The 21691-nt window shown below is 41.5% G+C and overlaps 2 protein-coding genes across 4 annotated transcripts in view; one reads left to right on the forward strand and one right to left on the reverse strand.

Moving 5' to 3' along the window:
• The window catches only part of LOC138676470 (dual oxidase 1-like), an 80511-nt gene extending 75963 nt beyond the window's left edge, over positions 1-4548 (reverse strand). The window contains exons 1-2 of one of the 2 annotated variants that reach the window (XM_069765800.1): positions 4477-4548; positions 3937-4011 (exon numbers count right to left, since the gene is read on the reverse strand). The gene's annotated coding sequence lies outside the window, so the exon portion shown is untranslated. The remainder of the gene's footprint in view (positions 1-3936; positions 4012-4476) is intronic. The other variant, XM_069765801.1, reaches the window with a different exon arrangement.
• Positions 4549-4687: 139 nt separating this feature from the next.
• Positions 4688-21691, forward strand: part of DUOXA2 (dual oxidase maturation factor 2) — a 32719-nt gene continuing 15715 nt past the window's right edge. Inside the window, exons 1-5 of one of the 2 annotated variants that reach the window (XM_069765804.1) lie at positions 4688-4803; positions 8655-8826; positions 15739-15796; positions 17336-17470; positions 20504-20717. In XM_069765804.1, the coding sequence (XP_069621905.1) occupies positions 8680-8826; positions 15739-15796; positions 17336-17470; positions 20504-20717 (554 nt within the window). In that variant the 5' untranslated portion in view covers positions 4688-4803; positions 8655-8679. The remainder of the gene's footprint in view (positions 4804-8654; positions 8827-15738; positions 15797-17335; positions 17471-20503; positions 20718-21691) is intronic. The other variant, XM_069765803.1, reaches the window with a different exon arrangement.

Raw genomic sequence — 21691 nt, forward strand, 5'->3', positions numbered from 1 at the left:
TATATTTGGACCATAATGCCAGGTAGGACTATTATTCTGTATGGAGGAATATTTGAGCCATTATGCTGTATGGAGGAATATGTGGGGTTATTAAACTGTATGGAGCACTATGTGGGGCCCATAATACTGTATGGAGCACTATGTGGTGCCATTGTACTGTATGGAAGACAATGCAGTACCCATTATACTGTATGGAGGATTTTGTTGGACAATTATACTGTATGTAGGACTATGTGGTGCCCATTATGGAGGACTTTGTGGGGTCCATTATACTGCGTGAAGTTCTGTAGTGGGGGTTACAGTTGGGAATCATACTGTGATGGGGTCACCATACCTTTCCATCTAGGTTGGGGTGTACAGTAGGGTCATCATTCCGTGCATGTGGAGGGTAGTGCAGAGGAATTCACTGTGGAAGTGTCTTACCTTTGTTAGTATCATACTTTTTGTCTGAATTATTCAATGTTTTTTGTTCCTTTGTCACTACTTATTTAAATTAGGCCATATGCTTTTTAGTGCTCCTACATAGCATATTATATTATTCCAATATGCTAAGATCTATTAACTAAAATGTACTTTGTTGGTGGAACAATCCATGTAAGTTTGTTTCCCTATGAAAAAGTTCAATGTTATGTTTGATGAACCCGAAAAACTTCCTAAAATGTAGACATTTTATTTTAATAATTATCAAGATTGGCTCGCAACTTTGTCCAAGCTTTAAATTTTGACCTTCTTTGTATTTGAGTTTGACATCCCTGGCCTACAACAAAGGTCCCTATTTTAGACGAGACTTTCTCCCTAAATTTCTTTATGGTTTTTTTGTATGGTTATGTTATTGTAACCAGAACTTCTTAGATATAAAATGATAGATATGACAGCTGTGCTGGTGACAAGTAATAATATTCAGGGTTGAGAAAATAATCTATTTTGCATGATATAGAGGCATTTTAGCAACAATGTGTGATGACTGTGAAAAATTAATCAGTCAGTCCCAATGTTTTGATGTCAACATGAATGTACTACAGTAGGTGGGTGTCTGGGGTTATTTTTTTGTGGAGGAACCTCTCAGTGCTCTATACACAGAGTGAGTTCCATTTTAAAATACTCTGAGATGAAAATCATATTTGTTCTGTTTTACTGATCAGAAGGATCTGATACTATTAGTCTATTAGTTATCATTTTTCTTTAATTAATATTTCTCTTTAGAGCACCAATGATTCGAGGTACATGAGAAGGGGTTACATACAAGATACAATTATAAATTACAGTGAACAAACTAACAATGACAGACTGGTACAGAGGGGGGAAATGGCCTTGTCCTTGCGGGCTTAAAGGCTGCCTGTCTACAGTCTTTTGATAATATTCCACTCATCAGTAAATGAAAATTGATTAAAACATAACCATAAAAATAGTCTTACATCTTCTCTGTGCTTTCTTGTTCATAGTGTTTTAATATTGTCTCACAATTATTGTGTTTTTATCTTCCATTTTTTATTAGAAAATTTGTGCCCTAGCCTTTTATAAAAAACTAGATGGTGGTCCAATTCTAACGCATCGGGTATTCTAGAACATGCATGACCACGTAGAAAATTGCACAGTCCACATATTATATTGGTCAGACACGTAGTATATTACATAGTATATTGCCCAGTGATGTAGTATACAGCACAGAGCCACGTAGTATATTGCCCAGCCACGAATTATATTGTCCAGCCACGTAGTATATTGACCAGCCACGTAGTATATTGCCCAGCCACGTAGTATATTGCCCAGCGATGTAGTATATTGCCCAGCCAAGTAGTATATTGCCCAGCGATGTAGTATATTGCCCAGCGACGTAGTATATTGCCCAGCCATGTAGTATATTGCCCAGCGACATAGTATATTGCCCAGCCACGTAGTATATTTCCCAACCACGTAGTATATTGCCCAGTAACGTAATATATTGCCCAGCCATGTAGTATATTGCCCAGCGACGTAGTATATTGCCCAGCGACGTAGTATATTGCCCAGCCATGTAGTATATTGCCCAGTGATGTAGCATACAGCACAGAGCCACGAAGTATATTGCACAGCGATGTCGTATACAGCACAGAGCCACGTAGTATATTGCCCAGCCACATAGTATATTGCCTAGCCACATATGTCACAGGTTAAAAAATAAAAAATAAACATACTTACCTTCCGATCCGAGGGCCCCTTGTAGTTCTAACATACTCACCATACTTGTAGTTCTGTCGCCTGTGCGAGGTACAGGCGTCAGCTTCCGGTCCCAGCCTGCTCGCGCAGGTGCGCAGGGCCTGTGATGACGTCGCGGTCACATGACCGTGACGTCAGGGCAGGTCCTGCTCATGCAGGCGTGCAGGGCCTGTGATGACATCGCGGTCACATGACCGTGATGTCACGGCAGGTCGTTCTGCCACACCATCTGTGCCAATGGAACGTGGCGGTTGCATCGCGAGGAGCGGGAAAGGCGGCGTAGGTGAGTATATAATAATTTTTTATTTTTTAAATTATTTTTAACATTAGATGTTTTTACTATTGGCGCTGCATAGGCCGCGTCAATAGTAAAAAGCTTGGTCACACAGGGTTAATAGCAGCGGTAACGGAGTGCGTTACCCGCGACATAATGCGGTCCGTTACCGCCGGCATTAACCCTGTGTGAGCGGTGAGCGGAGGGGTGTATGCGTGCGCCAGGCAGTCAGTGCGGGGAGTAAGGAGCGGCCATTTTCTTCCAGACTGTGCGCGTCGCTGATTGGTCGCGGCAGCCATGACAGGCAGCTGTCGAGACCAATCAGCGAACGAATAACCGTTACAGACAGAAGGACAGACAGACAGACGGAAGTGACCCTTAGACAATTATATAGTAGATAACATGACTGATCTACTGGCAAATCAGTCCTAAACTAGACTACTCTGTCCAACCTCTTCATCTCTCGATGTCCTCAGGAGGACTGTTATTCTTCCCAAATTGAAGCAGTTTTCCCAAATTGAAGCAGCCTTTTCTACTCTACTCTTTAATAAACTTTCTCCTCTCACATATGCCTTGCAGCCACAATTTAGCTTTTTAACCCTTCTTTTTGCCCCCTACGTCTTCTGGTATTACACCACCTGCACTTCCATGGCGCTTGATGTAACTTATTCCCTACCTTTAAGAATTTCCCATGCATTGATTTATTTCTCATCTAGCTTTTACTTATTTACTTACAGCAGGGTATTTTTACATTTTTTTTCTGTCATGGGTTTTGTCTGTTTTTTGGCCAGTGTGGACATGCTCCAATTTTGCATGCATACCAACTTCTACTCCAGTTAATTTTTTTCAGTTTTGTTAACTATTTATATGGTTCCATACTTAGCAACATTTTAGCCTCAAAAAATCCCATGATGCAGATGCCAATTCCCCATGTTAGCGGAAATATTCCTTCCTGACTCCACATACTGCAATCAGACAAGTTCCCTGGATCAGCATCTCATCACAGAACTTAGTACCCATAATCTATAATATTATATTTTACATGAAAATCATCCAGGCATCTTTGTACTAGTAGTGAATCAACCATTACATCATGTGGCAGAGAGTTCCTTCGTCTCACTGCTCTTACAGTAAAGAATCACCATCTGTGATTATGATTAAACATCCTTTTCTCTAGACATAGAGGATGGCCCCTCATCGTCACAGGCATTGGTGTAAAATGATCATGAGAAAAATCTCTGTACAGTCCCTCCATATACCTGTACATTGTAATAAGATCGCCCCTAAGCATTTGTTTCTCCAAAATGCATAAGTCCAATTTTGGTAATCTGTATTTACAAATCCAGAATATAATTATGATGAATGTTATTACATTTATCATTATTAGTAGTAGCATAATTAACTAATATTGCTAATATTGTAATCATCATCATTTCAATAACCATAAATGGTCTTGATATTCTTACCTCTCAATTTAGTGGCTTGGAGGCAAAGCTTAACTGGGATCTATCCTTAATTACCCGACTGAAATCCGCAACACTCTGTTATATAACAGGACATTAGAATTAAACTATATATTTTCATGCAGACCTATTAATATTCATTTTTACTTTTCTCATTGTTGTCCTACAGTCCTATCAGTCTTTGCTGCAGTTAGAACAATATTATATAACAATACCTTATAATTCATTTATACATTTTGCATGCCTGCCCTACAGACTACAGGTGGCATTTAATCCATTTTTATGGAAGAACGATAGTCCATCCATGTGGAAGAAGAATAATAATCTACTACCTTAAAAGTAAATTCTCTTAAAATCCTAAAATAATATTATACCAAAGTGCTGAGATGCCCTCATGTGTTCAGGAAAGGAAAGTAACTGATGGAAAGGTCACTTCTCATTCAGCATCGATATACAATAAATAAAAACTATACATATAAATAATAATAATATTCTAACACACTCTATATAATAGAGAAGATCAGCTACTGATATACAGCTTACCTGCCGATCTCAGTTCTGGTGTCCGTCGTGTGCAGCTAATGACACAGACATCATTGAGTATGTGACAATGTGAAGGAAGTAGGTAAGTACAGTAGCACTAGGGTTGGGCATCTGCCTGATTTGAATAATGTCCTTTATTGCTAGAAGATAGGAGACACACATAGACATTATTTGATGCTGAGTAACCTGTCTCAAGGTTCTCTTCTCCACTTTTTTTTTTGCTGGAAGCAGGGTATAAAAAGGCCACCAAGCTCTTAAAATTCCAGTTCAGCTCTTGTATAGCCACTGGACCTGACACGCAAAGCTTCCAAGACCTGTACTTTTAAGGTCAGTCTGTTCATTATCTTAGGTGAATTTTATTTTATTACACATTCCCGGTTTGTATTTTGTTACGATATTTTCTATTTTAAACGTGTAATGTATTATTTCACAGAAATATTTTTTGATTGTCCATTGAATGGTATTCTAGGTTATTTATACTACTTACGTTTGGGCCAAAAACTAGCAAACAAATAACATATGATACTACTAATAATATCGCAAGTCATTTTAATCATTTCCTCAATTGTTTAGCTATCATTAACATATTCCACCATGTTGCACACGGTTCAGATTAGTGTCATCTGATCTGTTTCCACTTTGACTCACGATTTATTGTAATATGAATATTTCCTACTCAGCTACACACCTTTGAGCAAGTAATTTCCCCTCAATATTGTAGCAGTGGTCTTACAATTTTTCTGTCAATGAGATTAGTGAGGTTTTCCCTTTTATATTGTTTTTGTTCTCTACCAACCTTTCCTACCTCTGGAGCCACAGTCAGTTCTGAGAGAAAGTGAGGATCCACATCCAGAGCCCCTTAGAAAAGTGACATCCAGCTCCTGCCTTCCCCACAATAATGACACCCAGATCAGGGATGTAAAATACACCTCAAAGAAATCACAACAAGGCAGTATACTTGCATCTCTGGGTTCCCACCTTATCCCAGTTGGGTATTTTTGCATCCAGCACTTCCACGACTCCATTATTCCATTTATCATCCTATATCCAGTTTAGTACTTCCTTAACCCCTTCATGACCCTAGGTATTTTCATTTTTTCATTTTCGTTTTTCGCTCCCCTCCTTCCCAGATCCATAACTTTTTATTTTTCCGTCAATTTGGCCATGTGAGGGCTTATTTTTTGCAGGACGAGTTGTACTATTGAAAAACATCATTGGTTTCACCATGTCGTGTACTAGAAAACGGGAAAAACATTCCAAGTGCGGTTAAATTGCAAAAAAAGTGCAATCCCACACTTGTTTTTTGTTTGGCTTTTTTGCTAGGTTCACTAAATGCTAAAACTGACCTGCCATTATGATTCTCCAGGTCATTACAAGTTCATAGACACCAAACATGTCTAGGTTATTTATTATCTAAGTAGTGAAAAAAATTCCAAACATTGCTAAAAGAAAAATAAATTGTGCCATTTTCCGATACCCGTAGCGTCGTGATCTGGGATCGGGTGAGGGCTTATTTTTTTGTGTGCCGAGCTGACGTTTTTAATAATACCATTTTGGTGCAGATACATTCTTTTAATCACCTGTTATTGCATTTTAATGCAATGTCGCGGCGCCGGCGACCAATAAAACGTAATTCTGGAGTTTCAAATTTTTTCCTCGCTACGCCGTTTAGCGATCAGGTTAATCCTTTTTTTTGTAGATAGATCGGGCGATTCTGAACTCGGTGATACCAAATATGTGTATATTTGATTTTTTTATTGTTTTATTTTGAATGGGGCGAAAGGGGGGTGATTTAAACTTTATTTTTTTCATATTTTTGTAAAACTTTTTTTTTTACTTTTTTCATGCACAACTCAATCGTCTCTGCTACATAAAGGTGATGCACACAAGTCACCTCTATGCAGCAGAATTACAGCATTGCTATGATCGCTGACCACAGGGTGGCAATCATAGCAATCCGGCATCAACAACCATAGAGACCTCCGGTTGTCATGCCGACGCATCGTTGACCCCCTGACAGGGGTCAGCAATGAGCGCATTTCTGGCTGGATGGCCGGAAGCACTAGTTAAATGCCGCTGTCAGCGTTTGACAGCGGCATTTAACTAGTTAATAGCGGCAGGTGAATTGAGATTCCACCCTTCTGCTATTGCGGGCACATGTCAGCTGTTCAAAACAGCTGACATGTCCCGGTTTTGATGCGGGCTCACAGCTGGAGCCCGAGTCAAAGCAGGGGATCTGACCTCGGACGTACTATCCCGTCCAAGGTCAGAAAGGGGTTAATCTCTCCAACCCCCAAACCAGTTAATGTGCATGCAGATCTACTTTTCTACAAGGGCCTGCTCATCAAGGTCACCACCTATACACCTGCTCTTCATAGAAGTTTGCTAGACCTGATGCTAATGCACTAAGTTGGCAGACAGCTGTGAGCCACCCATCATGGTCCTGAGAGCCAGATAGGGCATGTGAGCCGCACATTGGGACCTCTGGTATAAATACACTTTAGAATTGTATAATTTGTTAAAAGGGGCAAATTCATCTTTACAAGTTCCCTTTAACAATATATTTAATAATTTAAATTGACACCTTTTATAAAGTCTTAAGACTTTTACTAGCTATGGTGTAAATGTCTGGACATAGGTTATTAATTTCAGATTTTATTGGAATTTGCTTGAATATGAGTACGTCATCAACATAAAACGTCGGGAAGTTTAGTGTTTTATTGTGTTTAAAAGCTTTTGTAATAAATCAACCATTTAGTGAATGGAATAAAAGTGCGATTATTTCCGGTGAAGCAATTAGTTTTCTTCTATTGCAGAAATCTGTGTTGTAAATTTTACACTCATCATGAATTTATGAGTGTAATTGTGTTAAAATAAAAACAACAATAATATGTCATACAGAAAACCAAGGACCTAAACAAATGAAATGGCTTTGCAAATTTGATCTTTCGAGCTTGTCTATGAAGATTTTAGATTTTTTTCTAAATTCAATTTTTATTTTAATTTTCAGACAAATTGAAAAGTTACTGTTCAGGGGTATAGTTCACAGACTTGCTTTCCAGGTGTTGTTAAAATACAACTTCAGAAGTCATTCATACTGGGAATTGTAGTTTTTCAGCACAGTGTAGCAGAAGATCTAACCAAATGGCTGAAAAACATTTTACAACTTAGATTATTTTTTTAAGCAGCAATTTTTAAGTATAGTTAGTTACTGTAGGTTTTTGAATGTTCAAATCAAAGAACATTCACAAACCTGCCTAATATATTTAAATGCCTAACGGCTCATGGTGAAATTGATAAGTGCTGGTCCATGGTGGAGGATGAAGTTGAGGATAGTGTGTGCCTCAGGAAGTCAAGGACACTAATGATAGAAGTCATGCTTCATCAGTCAGACCTGCTGCTGGATTCAGTTATAGAAAGAGTGCTTCTGTATGGCTTATACCAATCATGTCCAACTGGCAACTTTAAAAGGGGTATTCCCACACAAAAAAAAATAATTTTGATCAATAGATCAAGGAATAATAATAAGTTTCAGAATTGGATGTACTTAAAAAAAAAGTTCCTGTGCTGAGATAATCTTATAAATGTGCCCCTGCTGTGTACTGTGTAATGGCTGTGTCTGACCATACAGGAACATGCTGTTCATGGGAAAACCCCTTTCACTGTCTTCGGTTATATAGTACCTAAGGGATGTGAATTTATAATCTATGTCTGGGCTATGTGATCCAGATATGTTATTCCATGGAGATTAAAAATATTACCTGAAATATTTCAAGCTATGGAAAGAGGTCCTCTTGCAATGATTTTAAAATGTATTAACAATTGCTAAAATAACACAGTGGTCAGACCCCCAAGAATCCTTATGTTTTGACCTCTCTTGTGAATTAATGATAACTTTTAATTTTCGGAATAACCCATTAATGTATAGTTAGTTGTTTTTATATGTTGATTCCAGAGACATGTTGAAATCATAAATAGATGTTATGTGTACAAGCATCCGGAAGTCTATTAGATGACGACAGTCTTACGACATGAGATCTCAAAACACTTCAGGATGTTGCTAGAATTTTAAAAGACATGATTTTATGATATTGAGTTTATAGCGATGCAGTTGATGAATCAGAGTTATGGTCTAAGTCACAACTATAAAATATGCTGCATTTATTATTTCTGTTTAGGCACAATTTCATCAGCTGGAAAGTCATGACCTTCTACGATGGAGTGTTTCCTTTCTACCCACATGAACGGAGGGAATGGGTGTTTCCTGTGGATATTATTATTGTCATAGTTGTGTTTTTGGTGTTTGTGTCAGCTTTCATCCTTATCATTCCAGGAATAAGAGGCAAAGCAGTAAGTTATGTCTGTCTGTCTATCTATCTATCTATCTATCTATCTATCTATCTATCTATCTATCTATCTATCTATCTATCTATCTATCTACTCGTCCCTGCCAAAAAGTGGGTGTTTATTATCATGGCAACGTTTTAGATCCAAATAATAATAATAATAATTTTTATTTATATAGCGCCAACATATTCCGCAGTGCTTTACAAATTATAGAGGGGACTTGTACAGACAATAGACATTACAGCATAACAGAAATACAGTTCAAAACAGATACCAGGAGGAATAAGGGCCCTGCTCGCAAGCTTACAAACTATGAGGAAAAGGGGAGACACGAGAGGTGGATGGTAACAATTTCTTTAGTTATTCGGACCGGCCATAGTGTAAGGCTCGGGTGTTCATGTAAAGCTGCATGAACCAGTTAACTGCCTAAGTATGTAGCAGTACAGACACAGAGGGCTATTAACTGCATGAAGTGAATGAGAACATGATGCGAGGAACCTGGTTTTTTTTTATTTTTATATAAATAGGCCACACAGGGATCGTTAGGTTAATGCATTAAGGCGGTAGGCCAGTCTGAACAAGTGAGTTTTTAGGGTACGCTTAAAACTGTGGGGATTGGGGATTAATCGTATTAACCTAGGTAGTGCATTCCAAAGAATCGGCGCAGCACGTGTAAAGTCTTGGAGACGGGAGTGGAGGTTCTGATGCTAACCTGAGGTCATCCAAATACAATAATAAGCATTTCTCAAGCAGCATAAGGAAGGCTCAATATTGCATTCGGAGCCAAAACATTCCTATCTAACAATGGGTTAATAAACACAAGTCTGCCTTCTTACCTGAAGAATAAGTGCTGCCTTTTTTCTGTTATTTTCTGGACAACTGGGTTATTTTCTGGACAACTGGGTTATTTTCTTTAGACATTGTTTCTTTCTTTCCTCTAATAATATATTTAGATTTAATAAATGGTAATTTTCTTAAATTTCTTCCTATTTGGATTCTGTATTTCCATTGTAATCAGTATAAAGAACAGATATGAGGATAATCCTGATAATGTTTCATACAGTTAGGGTTGAGCTCCCACCACTGCATGGGGGGAATCTCGAGCCACCTCTGCTGCAGTCTCCCATTCTTCTTCAGCCGCAGGGGAGCCTGCTCAGTGGAGACGTCGGTCTCAGCATCTGGCTCAGTCACATACTGTGCGCTTGGTTACTGCTGATCTTCTAGGCTCAGCCATTGTAACCAGCACTGTTCAGCGGCGAGCAGATGCTCCTGGGACTAAGTCCTGCTTTTCTGCTACTGAGCATGCCCAAGGGACGACCTCTCATTGGAGGACAGGGGGTCACAAGCTTAGGTCCTGAGGCAGTTCCTATTGGACCACTAGGAAGATTCTGGAGAGGTCTCTCTATAAAAGGTTTGCATGGCCGCACGGCCATGCACTAGTATCAACTTATGTCTATGAGCTTAGCTACTTTGTGGTTTGTGTCAGCATGTGCTCAGGGTCGGCTGTATAGCCACTAGAATTCCGGCACCTCCAGAGAGGAGTTTGTGTGTGAATTTAGGGCTGTCGTATAGCCACTAGAATTGTGGCTCCTCTAGAGAGGAGTTGTTTGTGTGCTGTTGCTGACTGTACTACCACTGTATGCTACCTGCTCCATTAGTGAGATGTGATCCTCTGTGAGGTTAACAGAGCACAGCGTTATCGCTAATCCCGGCGACTCTGTGAAGCAACAGAGTTTGCTCCTATACAGACCGGGTGACGGAACTCGTGTCTATTCAAGTGTAGTACCACCATATACTGCCGCCACTTACTAGCAGCAGGTTCCACTCCTGCACGGTGGATCCTAGGCTGCAAACGCACCTATATCATCTCCATATTTACTCAATGCGTTACACCAGCCCTAACAGTATACTAGCGTCAGGGTCTGGCTAGTAATGGCGGACGATCAGTGTCTACAACGGTACATACAGCAGCTGGAGGGCAGGTTGGCGGCTCTTGAACACACAACCTCAGCTGTGGATGTCACCGCAGTCGCTGTTTAGGCTGCTAGCGTGGCTGCAGCCAGTTTGTCCACATCCACCCCTGTTCCGACTTTATCCCGCCTCCCATTACCAAACAAGTTTACTGGTGACAGTAAGCTGTGTCGGGGATTCATGAGTCAGTGTGCTATACATATAGAGCTCCTGGCTGCACATTTTCCCATGGAACGGGCTAAAGTGGGATTTATTTTATCCCTTCCGTCGGGCAGGGCGTTTGGAGTGGGCAATGCCGCTGTGGGAGCACAATGATCGTGTGGTGCAGAGTGCTCCTCGTTTCTTGGACTCTCTGAAACAGGTATTTATGGGACCTCATGTCACCCATGATATGGTGCTCCAACTGCTGGCATTTACACAGGGTTTGTCCATGGTCTGTCAATTCGCCGTCCAATTTCGGACTTTGGCATCTGAGCTGGAGTGGCCAGATAAAGTCCTTATCATGATGTTTTGCAAGGGACTGGCTGACCATGTGAAGGACATCTTGGCCACCGGGAGATTCCTGCCACACTGGAGGAGCTTATAACTATTTCCACCCGCATCGACCTTCGTTTTTTTTAATAAAGGTTGGAGTGAACCCAGTGTAGGCAGAGGTTCCGGTTGGCTCCTACCTTCGCCACTCCTCTGAAATCTCCTATTCAGGCATCTGAGTCCCATGTGGCCATGGAGGTATCTCAAGCAAGACCTAAGTCCCGGGCCACTCGAATACCCATGGTCTGTAATTTCTGACAGCAGACAGTACATTATGCCAAGAAATGTCCCCAGCAGTTGGGAAACGGCCGTGTCTAGTAACCGTAGGAGGAGGTTTACTAGACACAATGGCGTTTTCCTCCCAACTATCCTTTAAGGGGACAATCACTTTTGGCCCTTCCACTCATACAGTCGAGCTTTGTATGGATTCTGGGGAGGAGTGGAATTTTACCTCCTCAGCCTTGGCCCACGCCACGCAATACCACTGGTGATGCTCGCCAAGCCGGTGACTGTACGAGTGGTGAATGGGTCGACACTGCCCTCACAAATTGCACACCGAACCAACCATTTCCATTATCTATGTCTCCATCCTATCAGGAGATTATTTCCCTCCTTGTCATCCCCGAGGGAATAGACGAGATCCTGCTGGGGATACCCTGGTTACATTATCCCTCCCCTCATATAGAGTGGCCCTCAGGGAGAATTTTGGGATGGATTGAATTTTGTGAGGGAAGATGTCTGAGGGAATGCGTTCAGGTTGCTACTACTGAAGTACCCGCAGATCTTTCCTCTCTCCCCAAGCACTACTGGCCTTATGCGGACGTATTCTATAAGAGGGCTGTGGAGACCCTTCCACCCCATCGTCCCTATGACTGTCCTATTGACCTCTTGCCTGCTGCAGAACCTCCCCGGGGTCGAGTCTATCCCTTGTCTCTCCCGGAGGCGGAGGCGATGTCCCAATACATCCAGGAGGATCTGGCAAGAGGATTCATTAGGAAGTCAGTGTCACCTGCAGGGGCAGGGTTCTTCTTTGTGCAGAAGAAGAATGGAGAACTATGTTCATGCATTAATTACCGGGGTCTTAACGCCATCACCGTTAAGAATAAATACCCTCTGCCTCTGACATCAGAGCTATTCGACAGGTTGCGGGGAGCAAGGGTATTTACTAAACTAGATCTGTGTGGTGCTTACAACCTGATTCGCATCCGTGAGAGGGACAAATGGAAGATGGCATTTAACACCCAGGATGGGCACTATGAATACCTGGTGATGCCGTTCGGGCTTTGTAATGTCCCTGCCGTTTTCCGAGACTTTGTGAATGATATCTTCCAGGATATGCTCTCCACCTCAGTCGCAGTCTATCTGGATGATATTCTCATCTACTCTCCAGTTATAGACTCCCACCGGAGACATGTTTGCAATGTTTTTGACCTCCTACAGGCAAACTCCCACTACGCCAAGTTGGAGAAGTGTGTGTTTGAGCAGGAGTCCTTGCCTTTCCTTGGCTATATCATCTCTGCCCAGGGATTGGCTATGGATCCTGCCAAGCTACAGTCTGTGATGGACTGGCAGGAACCCCATTCTCTCAAAGCGGTGCAGTGCTTTATGGGGTTCATTAATTACTATCGGCAGTTCATTCTCCACTTCTCAACTTTGGTAGCTACCCTCACGAAAATGGGAGCAAATCCCAAATTGTGGTCGGAGGAGGTTTCCAGAGCTTTTCTCTCAATTAAGTCACACTTCGCTAGCACTCCCATCTTACATCGCCCCGATGTTGATAAAACTTTTATTATGGAGGTGGATGCCTCTTCCGTCGGTGCTGGAGCAGTCCTCTTCCAGAAGGATGCTCAAGGTCGGAAGCATCCTTGCTTCTCCAAGACCTTCACACCAGCGGAGAGGAATTATTCCATTGGGGACAGGGAGTTGCTAGCCATGAAGTTGGCTTTCTTGGAGTGGAGACACGTCCTGGAGGAGGCTCGCTTTCCCTTCCAAGTTTACTCTGACCACAAGAAATTGGTCTTTATACAGACTGCACAGTGGCTAAATTCTCGCCAGGCCAGATGTCCCTGTTCTTCTCCTGGTTCCATTTCACCCTCCATTTTCTCTCAGGGGAGAAGAACATTTGTGTCAATCCTCTCTCCCGCTCCGTAGTGTCATCAGCGGAGGATGAACCTCAGCTTATTGTCCCTTCTGAGAGCCTGAGGACCGTGGCTCCGGTTTGGCTAGAGTCTGTGCCCCCAAGCAAGACTTTTGTGCCATCAAATTTACGACCGATGGTTCTCTCTTGGGCTCAATCGTCCAGGGTAGGTGGACACTTTGGGACCTAAAGAACATCTGAGCTTCTGGTGAAGACGTAGTGGTGGCCGCATATGTCCTGTGACGTTGGAGACTATATTTGGGCATGTGTCTCCTGCACCAAGAATAAGTCTCCTCGACAATGGCCAGCTGGGTTACTTTACCCCCTGCCGGTGGCAGACAGGCCCTGGGAGATGGTCGGGATGGACTTTGTGGTGGGCTTACCCAAGTCTCGTGGCTGTTCCATCATTTAGGTAATTACCGACCATTTTTTCCAAAATGGTGAACTTGGTGCCTCTTCCACGGCTACCTTCTGCACAGGCCTTGGCAGCGTTGTTTATTAAACACATTTTCCGCCTACAAGGTATGCCGGACAAAATTGTCAGTGACCGGGGCCCCCAGTTTGCATTTCGGTTCTGGAGAGAGCTCTGTCGTCTACTCAGCATCAAGCTGAATCTCTCTTCCGCATACCATTCTGAGACTAATGGGTTGGTAGAGAGGGCCAACCAGACCTTGGTCACATATCTGCGACATTTTGTTTCTGCTATGCAGGTTGACTGGGCATCCTTGCTACCGTGGGCAGAGTTTGCGCTAAACAACACCGTAGCTGACTCCACTGGACAGACCCAATTCCTCCTTAACTACGGCCAGCATCCGCGGGTTCCTGTGCCTATGCTTGTGTCTTCTACCGATTCCAGGGTGGCAGACTGGGCTGTGGAGGCGCGTGACATTTGGGACCGCACTCAGGATGCCATGTGGGCCTTTGCTCCGACCTTTGCTCCTGGCGATTAGTGTGCCTCTCCACCCATAACTTCAGGCTGCGAGTTGAGTCCACTAAGTTTGCACCTCGCTACTTGGGTTCCTTCAAGGTCCTGGAACAGGTTAACCCTGTGGTCTACCATCTGGCCCTTCCTCCACGCCTAGGTATCACCAAGACCTTTCATGAGTCTCTTCTAAAGCCCGTTCACGTCCTGGTTTTCTGAGTCATCTGCCGGGACATCGGGTTCATCTACGGATGATTATTTGGTGAACGCTATCTAGGGGTGTAAGGTGGTATGTGGCAAAAAAATTTATTTGATGTATTGGAGGGACTATGGCCCAGGGGACAGGTCCTGGGAGCCTGCTGAGCACATTCGGGCTCTGCATGTCATTGCTGCTTTCGAGCGTAGCGAGGCCCAAGGAGGGGGAGTAATGTTAGGTGTTGAGTTCCCGCCGCTGCACAGGGGAAATCTCGAGCCACCTCCGCTGTAGTCTCCCATTCTTCTTCAGTCGCAGGGAACCTGCTCAGCGGAGACGTTGGTCCCAGCGTCTGGCTGAGTCACATACTGTGTGCTTGGTTACTGCTGATCTTCCAGGCTCAGCCATTGTAACTAGCACTGCTCAGCAGTGAGCAGACACTCCTGCTACTAAGTCCTGCTTTTGCGCTACTGAGCATGCTCAAGAGACGATCTCTCATTGGAGGTCAGGGGTCACATGCTCAGGTCCTGAAGCAGTTCCTATTGGACCACTAGGAAGGTCCTGGAGAGCTTTCCCTATAAAAGGTTCACATGGCCGTACAGCCATGAGCTAGTATCAGCTTATGTCTATGAGCTTAGCTTTTTTGTGGTCTGTGTCAGCATGTGCTCAAGGTCGGCTGTATAGCGACTAGAATTTCGGCACCTCCGGAGAGGAGTTTGTGTGTGTGAATTTAGGGCTGGTATCTAGCCACTAGAATTCCAGCACCTCCGGAGAGGAGTTGTTTGTGTGCTATTGCTGACTGTACAACCACTGTATGCTGCTGTATGTCCTGCTCAGTTAGTGAGCTGTGATTCTCTGTGAGGTTAACAGAGCACAACATTATCTCTAATCCCGGCGACTCTGTGAAGCAACAGAGTTCGCTCCTATACAGACCGGGTGACGGAACCTGTGTCTATTCAGGCGTAGTACTGCCATATAGTGCTGCCATTTACTAGCAGCAGGTTCCACTCCTGCACAGTGGCCCCGGGCTGCGAATGCACCTACATCATCTCCGTATTTACTTGGTGTGTTCCGCCCGCCCTAACACATACAGGCATCAATATACTGTACATTTTATAGACCATAAAGAGGTCATGAGATTTTTTAATTTTTTCCTTTCAGAGACTATCATGGACATTCCGAATTATCATAAGCCTTTTTATTGGAGTTGTTACAGTGGGTAAGTAGATAACTTGTTTTTACCAATCTTCCATCTTGATACAGAGCCAATATCATTTTAGAACACAATTGTATCAAGCTATAAAGGTTAATTGTTGGTTCATCATTTAGGGATATGTATGTAAATGTTTAATGCTCTTCTTACTATAGGCCAAACTTGTGATTTTATGGTCCAACATTTCTTATTTTGACTAAAATGTGGCAAACACTAAGAAAATTGCATGTTCAACCTTACAAGGGAATTTCACTGTCATGTATCATCGTAAAAGTCATAAAAATGTCCAGAGATTACATGAAAAATGACTAAGGATCTACAATGCTCAGGGATTGGCCTTCAGCTTTAGAGGCTCATTGATTTTGTGGGGATATCATTTGAGTAGATGCTGATTTTATCTAATGGCGTACTGTATCCCCATACAACTCTGAAATTCTATCTTAAAAGGAACCAGTCATGATGATTTATACCTCAAACTAATGGCATTTAAGTACAGGGTCCTTACAATGTTGCAAGGCAAAGTGTATTGATCTGCACATGCGCCACCACAGGCATTGAAAGGGCTGGCAAGATATTATGCTAGAGAAAGCTGGTCACGGAAAGAAGAGTGACCTATTTGTCAGATATTTCTGGCAGGCGTTTGGCTGGGAATAGATAGAAATGGCAGGAGAACTGCAAGTACAAAGTTCCAGTCCGAAGCACTTATGGCTCCTTTCCATACAATTTTAAAAATGGATTTCTCAGAAACTGAAAAAGAAATTTATACAATTAAGGTATTGATTTAGTCAGCATGAAAACTACTGTACATACATGACATTTGTTTGAGGTACACAATGAGCATGATGGTTCCATTTAAAATTATTTTCTGGGGTTAGAAGAAATGTGACTGGTGCTTTTAAAAAAACAGCCACATTTTGTGTATTGCCCAAATTTTCAAAATAAAGCTAACCTGCAATACCACTCCATCGATAAGTGTGGCACTGTTCTTGAAAGGATTCACCAATGTTTTTTTCATCCTGAGCATTCTCTTTAAGGAAATTCGAAACACATGACCCATCCTGGTTCTATTTTTCATCAAAAAAATGTTAAAGGTGTAAATGATAAACTACATGATGTATTACATGATCTTATCCACATAATTGAGCTAAAGTAATTATTAGCTATGTTCAACTATCAGTCAGTGAGAAATGGGCGACAAGTGGATGACACACACATGGTATTTGTGTGCTGTCTGTGATTTTCAGGAACCCATAGACTTGCATTGCTGAGTTTCATCTGTTTTTGTGGCCACTCAGTTTGTAAAATGACCACAGACATGTGAACAGAAGGGTATTTGTGTGCTTGTTCTAACCTTGAAGAACACAGATAGAACCTATGTGTGAATCATAGACCTCTGAATTAGAACTCATATTGATTTAATGTGGTGAATAGTCCGTGACTGATCAAATGTTTTAATAAAAATGAAATTTTTCTTTTCAAATACTTCATTGTTGACAAAGTATTGGACAAATACATATATGATATGATATATCTACTTTTTTTTAGTTGTAAACTTTACAACTGACTGGGAGATTGGATCAGTTAATGCTGTAACTACATATAAATCATTCAGCAATTCCACTGTGAATGCAGACATTGGAGTACGTGTTGGGCTTAGTGGAGTTAACATAACATTGAAAGGTGAGACTATTATATACATATTTTTATTTTTTTTTTTCCCCTTTGCTTTTTTTTTTTAAATACATTTTTGGCCACATCCGAGAGCTGCATAGTGAGTGGAAAGATACTTTGATTCCAGTGCTGTGTAACTTCCTTGGCTTATTTCTGTAGTTTTGATACTGTGTTGTCTGTTTCAGCTTTGATAGACTTCTAAGTGATAAGCTCGATAGGTCCCTGTCCACACCATTGATTGGCAGCTTTCTGCCTACACTGGCATATTTCCGTGTAATCACAATCAGTAGTTGGGAATGAGGATATAAAGAGCTTGCAAAGAGAGAGAAAGAAACAGGGCAAGGACATATGTGTCCATCCAAATAGCACAGACTGAAAAATATTAATTACACATGATATGCAACCAGGACAAAAAAGAAAAGAAGTATAAAAGCATTGAAAATATGAGTACATAACAGTTAAAGAGGACTTGGATAGAATAATCTAGCTTGAAGCCTCTTCTACAGGCACAACTCATAATATATATGTAAATATGAGTACACTAGATGGTGGCCCGATTCTAACGCATCGGGTATTCTAGAATATGCATGTCCACGTAGTATATTGCCCAGCCACGTAGTATATTGCCCAGCCACGTAGTATATTGCCCAGCCACGTAGTATATTGCCCAGTCACGTAGTATATTGCCCATTCACATAGTATATTGCCCAGTCACGTAGTATATTGCCCAGTGAAGTAGTATATTGCACAGCGACATAGTATACAGCACAAAGCCACGTAGTACTCAGCACAGACACGTAGTATATTGGCCAGTCCCACGTAGTATGTAGCAGCCATGTAGTATATTGGCCAGTCCCACGTAGTATATAGCAGCCATGTAGTATATAGTACTGTCCACGTAGTATATAGCAGCCATGTAGTATCTAGTACTGCCCACGTTGTATATAGCAGCCATGTAGTATCTAGTACTGCCACGTTGTATATAGCAGTCATGTAGTATATAGTACTGCCCACGTAGTATATAGCAGCCATGTAGTATATAGTACTGCCACGTAGTATATGGCAGCCATGTAGTAAATAGTACTGCCAACGTAGTATATAGCAGCCATGTAGTATATAGTACTGTCCACGTAGTATATAGCAGCCATGTAGTATATAGTACTGCCCACGTAGTATATAGCAGCCATGTAGTATATAGTACTGCCCACATATTATATAGCAGCCATGTAGTATATAGTACTGCCCACATAGTATATAGCAGCCATGTAGTATATAGTACTGCCCACGTAGTATATAGCAGCCATGTAGTATATAGTACTGCCCACGTAGTATATAGCAGCCATGTAGCCCACGCGGTCTGTTACCGCCGGCATTCACCCTGTGTTATCGGTGGCTGGGCGGGAGTATGCGGCATCGGGCAGTGACTGCGGGGAGTAAGGAGCGGCCATTTTCTTCCGGACTGTGCCCGTCGCTGATTGGTCGTGGCTGTTTTAACGCGACCAATCAGCGACTTCGATTTCCTTGACAGAAAGGACAGACAGAAAGACAGACAGAAAGACGGAAGTGACCCTTAGACAATTATATAGTAGATTACAGTTGAAGAGGACTTGACCCCTGGTAATCCCTGATGAAGCTGCTTTAAGCAGCCACACGCATTGTGTCCTGTCCTTGCAGGCATCTCTCAGCTCCCCTGGTAAATATCACTATGTATTTCTATATATATGTGATTTATGTAAATTCCCTTATTGCTACTACATTCATTACATATTTGTATTTTTGATCTATTTACATGCTTTGTATTAAGCTACTTATATCTGTTTGTTAATCATGTGGTAGACTAATTTACAATATCATGGACTTTAGCTACCTACATATTATGAGTTGTGCCTGCAGAAGAGACTTCATGCTGGATTATTCTATCCAAGTCCTCTTTAACTGTTATGCACTTATATTTCAAATGCTTTTATACTTTTTTTCTTTGTTGCCCTTGTTGCATATCATGTGTAATTAAATAAATTAATATTTCTTAATCTATATGCACAAGTCATAATTTCAGCTTCCTATGACCTTCATGCCCATACAGACCGCGTAGGAGGGTTGATCCTACTGACAGATTCAATTTACCATAAGTAGAATTTTCAAAATAGAGTTTATAGGCATGCAAAGAAGTATATCTACTCATATTTACAAGTACAGCATGATCAGCATTTTAAGGCCAACAGTCAGAGTATGGTAACTGTTCACTCATGGGGTGTTCAGTCACCCCAATGATGGAGCACTGAATGCTGCCTGGAGGAATAAAGTTAATTTCCTCCCGGTAGCGAAGCTCTCAATCAGAACGCTATTAACCTGCAGATTAATCCCATACCTGAAGGTTAATAGCATTATTTTACATGACAGGTTGCCTTTAAAGAGCACATAATGGTAGTCATAGAAGTGTATGGTTAACTAGATCAGCCAGACAGTAGAGCTCCTGGTAACAGTAGTATCTGCTTTTGAGATCTCAGCTTGTCTATGTATTTACCTGAGATAATTAGCTCACTTTCTAATAAGTAGATTTTTGCTTCCAAAGGAGTTGCCCATATTCCTTTAATACTGTTGGACACATAAATTCACGGTCAGTGACGCTCATTTACATAGGTAGCTATGTACTCAAGCTCAGACTTTTGGCCAATCGTTAAAATTCATATTGCTGTTTAGATGCAACTAAAATTTGTATTATGGTCATCCAAAAAAGTTGTATTTGAGGATGGAGGTTTTCCTAATATATTATATTATATATGGTGAAACCTAAGTTTGTTCACAAGATATCTGGTTTGAATAGGCCAGTGGTCTTCTCTAAGAGGTAATTTTTTGGGAAAACAGAATCAAAGAATGTTAGAGTTGGAAGGGACCTCCAGGGTTATCGTGTCCAACCCCCGGCTCAGAACGGGATTCACTAAACCATCTTAGACAGATGTCTGTCTAGCCATCTATTCACAAACAGATTATACAAACATCTAACGAGCTCTAAGATATTGTATTTATTTCTTTTTCCAAAAGGTATCCCAATTCATCAAATTAATGAGACAATTGACTACAATGAGCAATTTCTCTGGAGTTTTGGGTCACATTTTAATGACTACTACAATGATGGTCTGAAAAGAGGTCTCCCTAATCCAATTCTATATGTGGCAGAGAAATTTACCCAGTATGACCCATGTGGTATGTTTAACCAATATAGGATATCCGGTCACTATGCATCAGCTTGCATGTGGTAAGTGGAAACTTCAGTATCACTTATTGAAAAATGTAAGCTGCCAGAGGTAGAAACCTAGAAAGACCTGTCTAGGTAAAAATGGAGGAATGATTTAGAATCATAGATGCAAAGTGTCCTGGTAATAAATCTTGAGCTCAGGGAAAGAGTCAAATAACATAGTAGTACACTTGGCAGAGAGTTTTGGCAGCTTTCCTTATTTCCTTATTAGTTAGTCAGAGTCGAAATATGACGTCCAACAGGCACTCAGGTATTTACCATTGACCTCTGAGAGGATTCATTGGAATGCTTTAATGATTGACTAGGTGGAGATGGAGCTTCACTGATGGCTTGGGCACATCACATTTACTAATATATAGGCGTGAATCAGAGGTTGCATGGCCAAGTCGCCAGTTGGCCTGTTGAGGGAGATGCTGAAACATTTTAATAAATATTCCTGAACAACCATTGTGAAACAAAATTGATATTCTTCTCATAATGCAGAAAATATTTATTATGCCATTTTGAACAAAAGCAAACAACCCCCACCTCCTAGGATATGCTGTCACATACTCTTTAGACAGACAACTGAACAGAAGACATAAGGAATTTAGACAGAAGGAGGTTGATAGAAATTAATGATAGGCAATGCTGAAAATAAATTACAGAACAAAGATTCAGTATAAGAATGCAATCTAGGTCATATCAGCTACCATGAAGTCAAGATAAACAGTTCAATATGTATCCAACATTGCAACTATATTGGTTATGAATTCAAAGTGTGGAGGGCACACTGCTGGGCTACCCCTTATTAATAGCCTTCTGCAGCATATAATAAAAAGAACCGACACTTACCATTCTGACCAATGCTGTTACTCAGATCTCAGCGCAGTCCCCTACCGATCACCCAACCTAAACAAATTCATGTGACAGATTCATCCAGTCAGCAGCTGGTGATTGACTGCAACCTTCACTATTCCTTCAAAGTGGCAGAA

The sequence above is a fragment of the Ranitomeya imitator genome, chromosome 4, assembly GCF_032444005.1.
Source record: "Ranitomeya imitator isolate aRanImi1 chromosome 4, aRanImi1.pri, whole genome shotgun sequence".
In the NCBI taxonomy this organism is placed as follows: domain Eukaryota; kingdom Metazoa; phylum Chordata; class Amphibia; order Anura; family Dendrobatidae; genus Ranitomeya; species Ranitomeya imitator.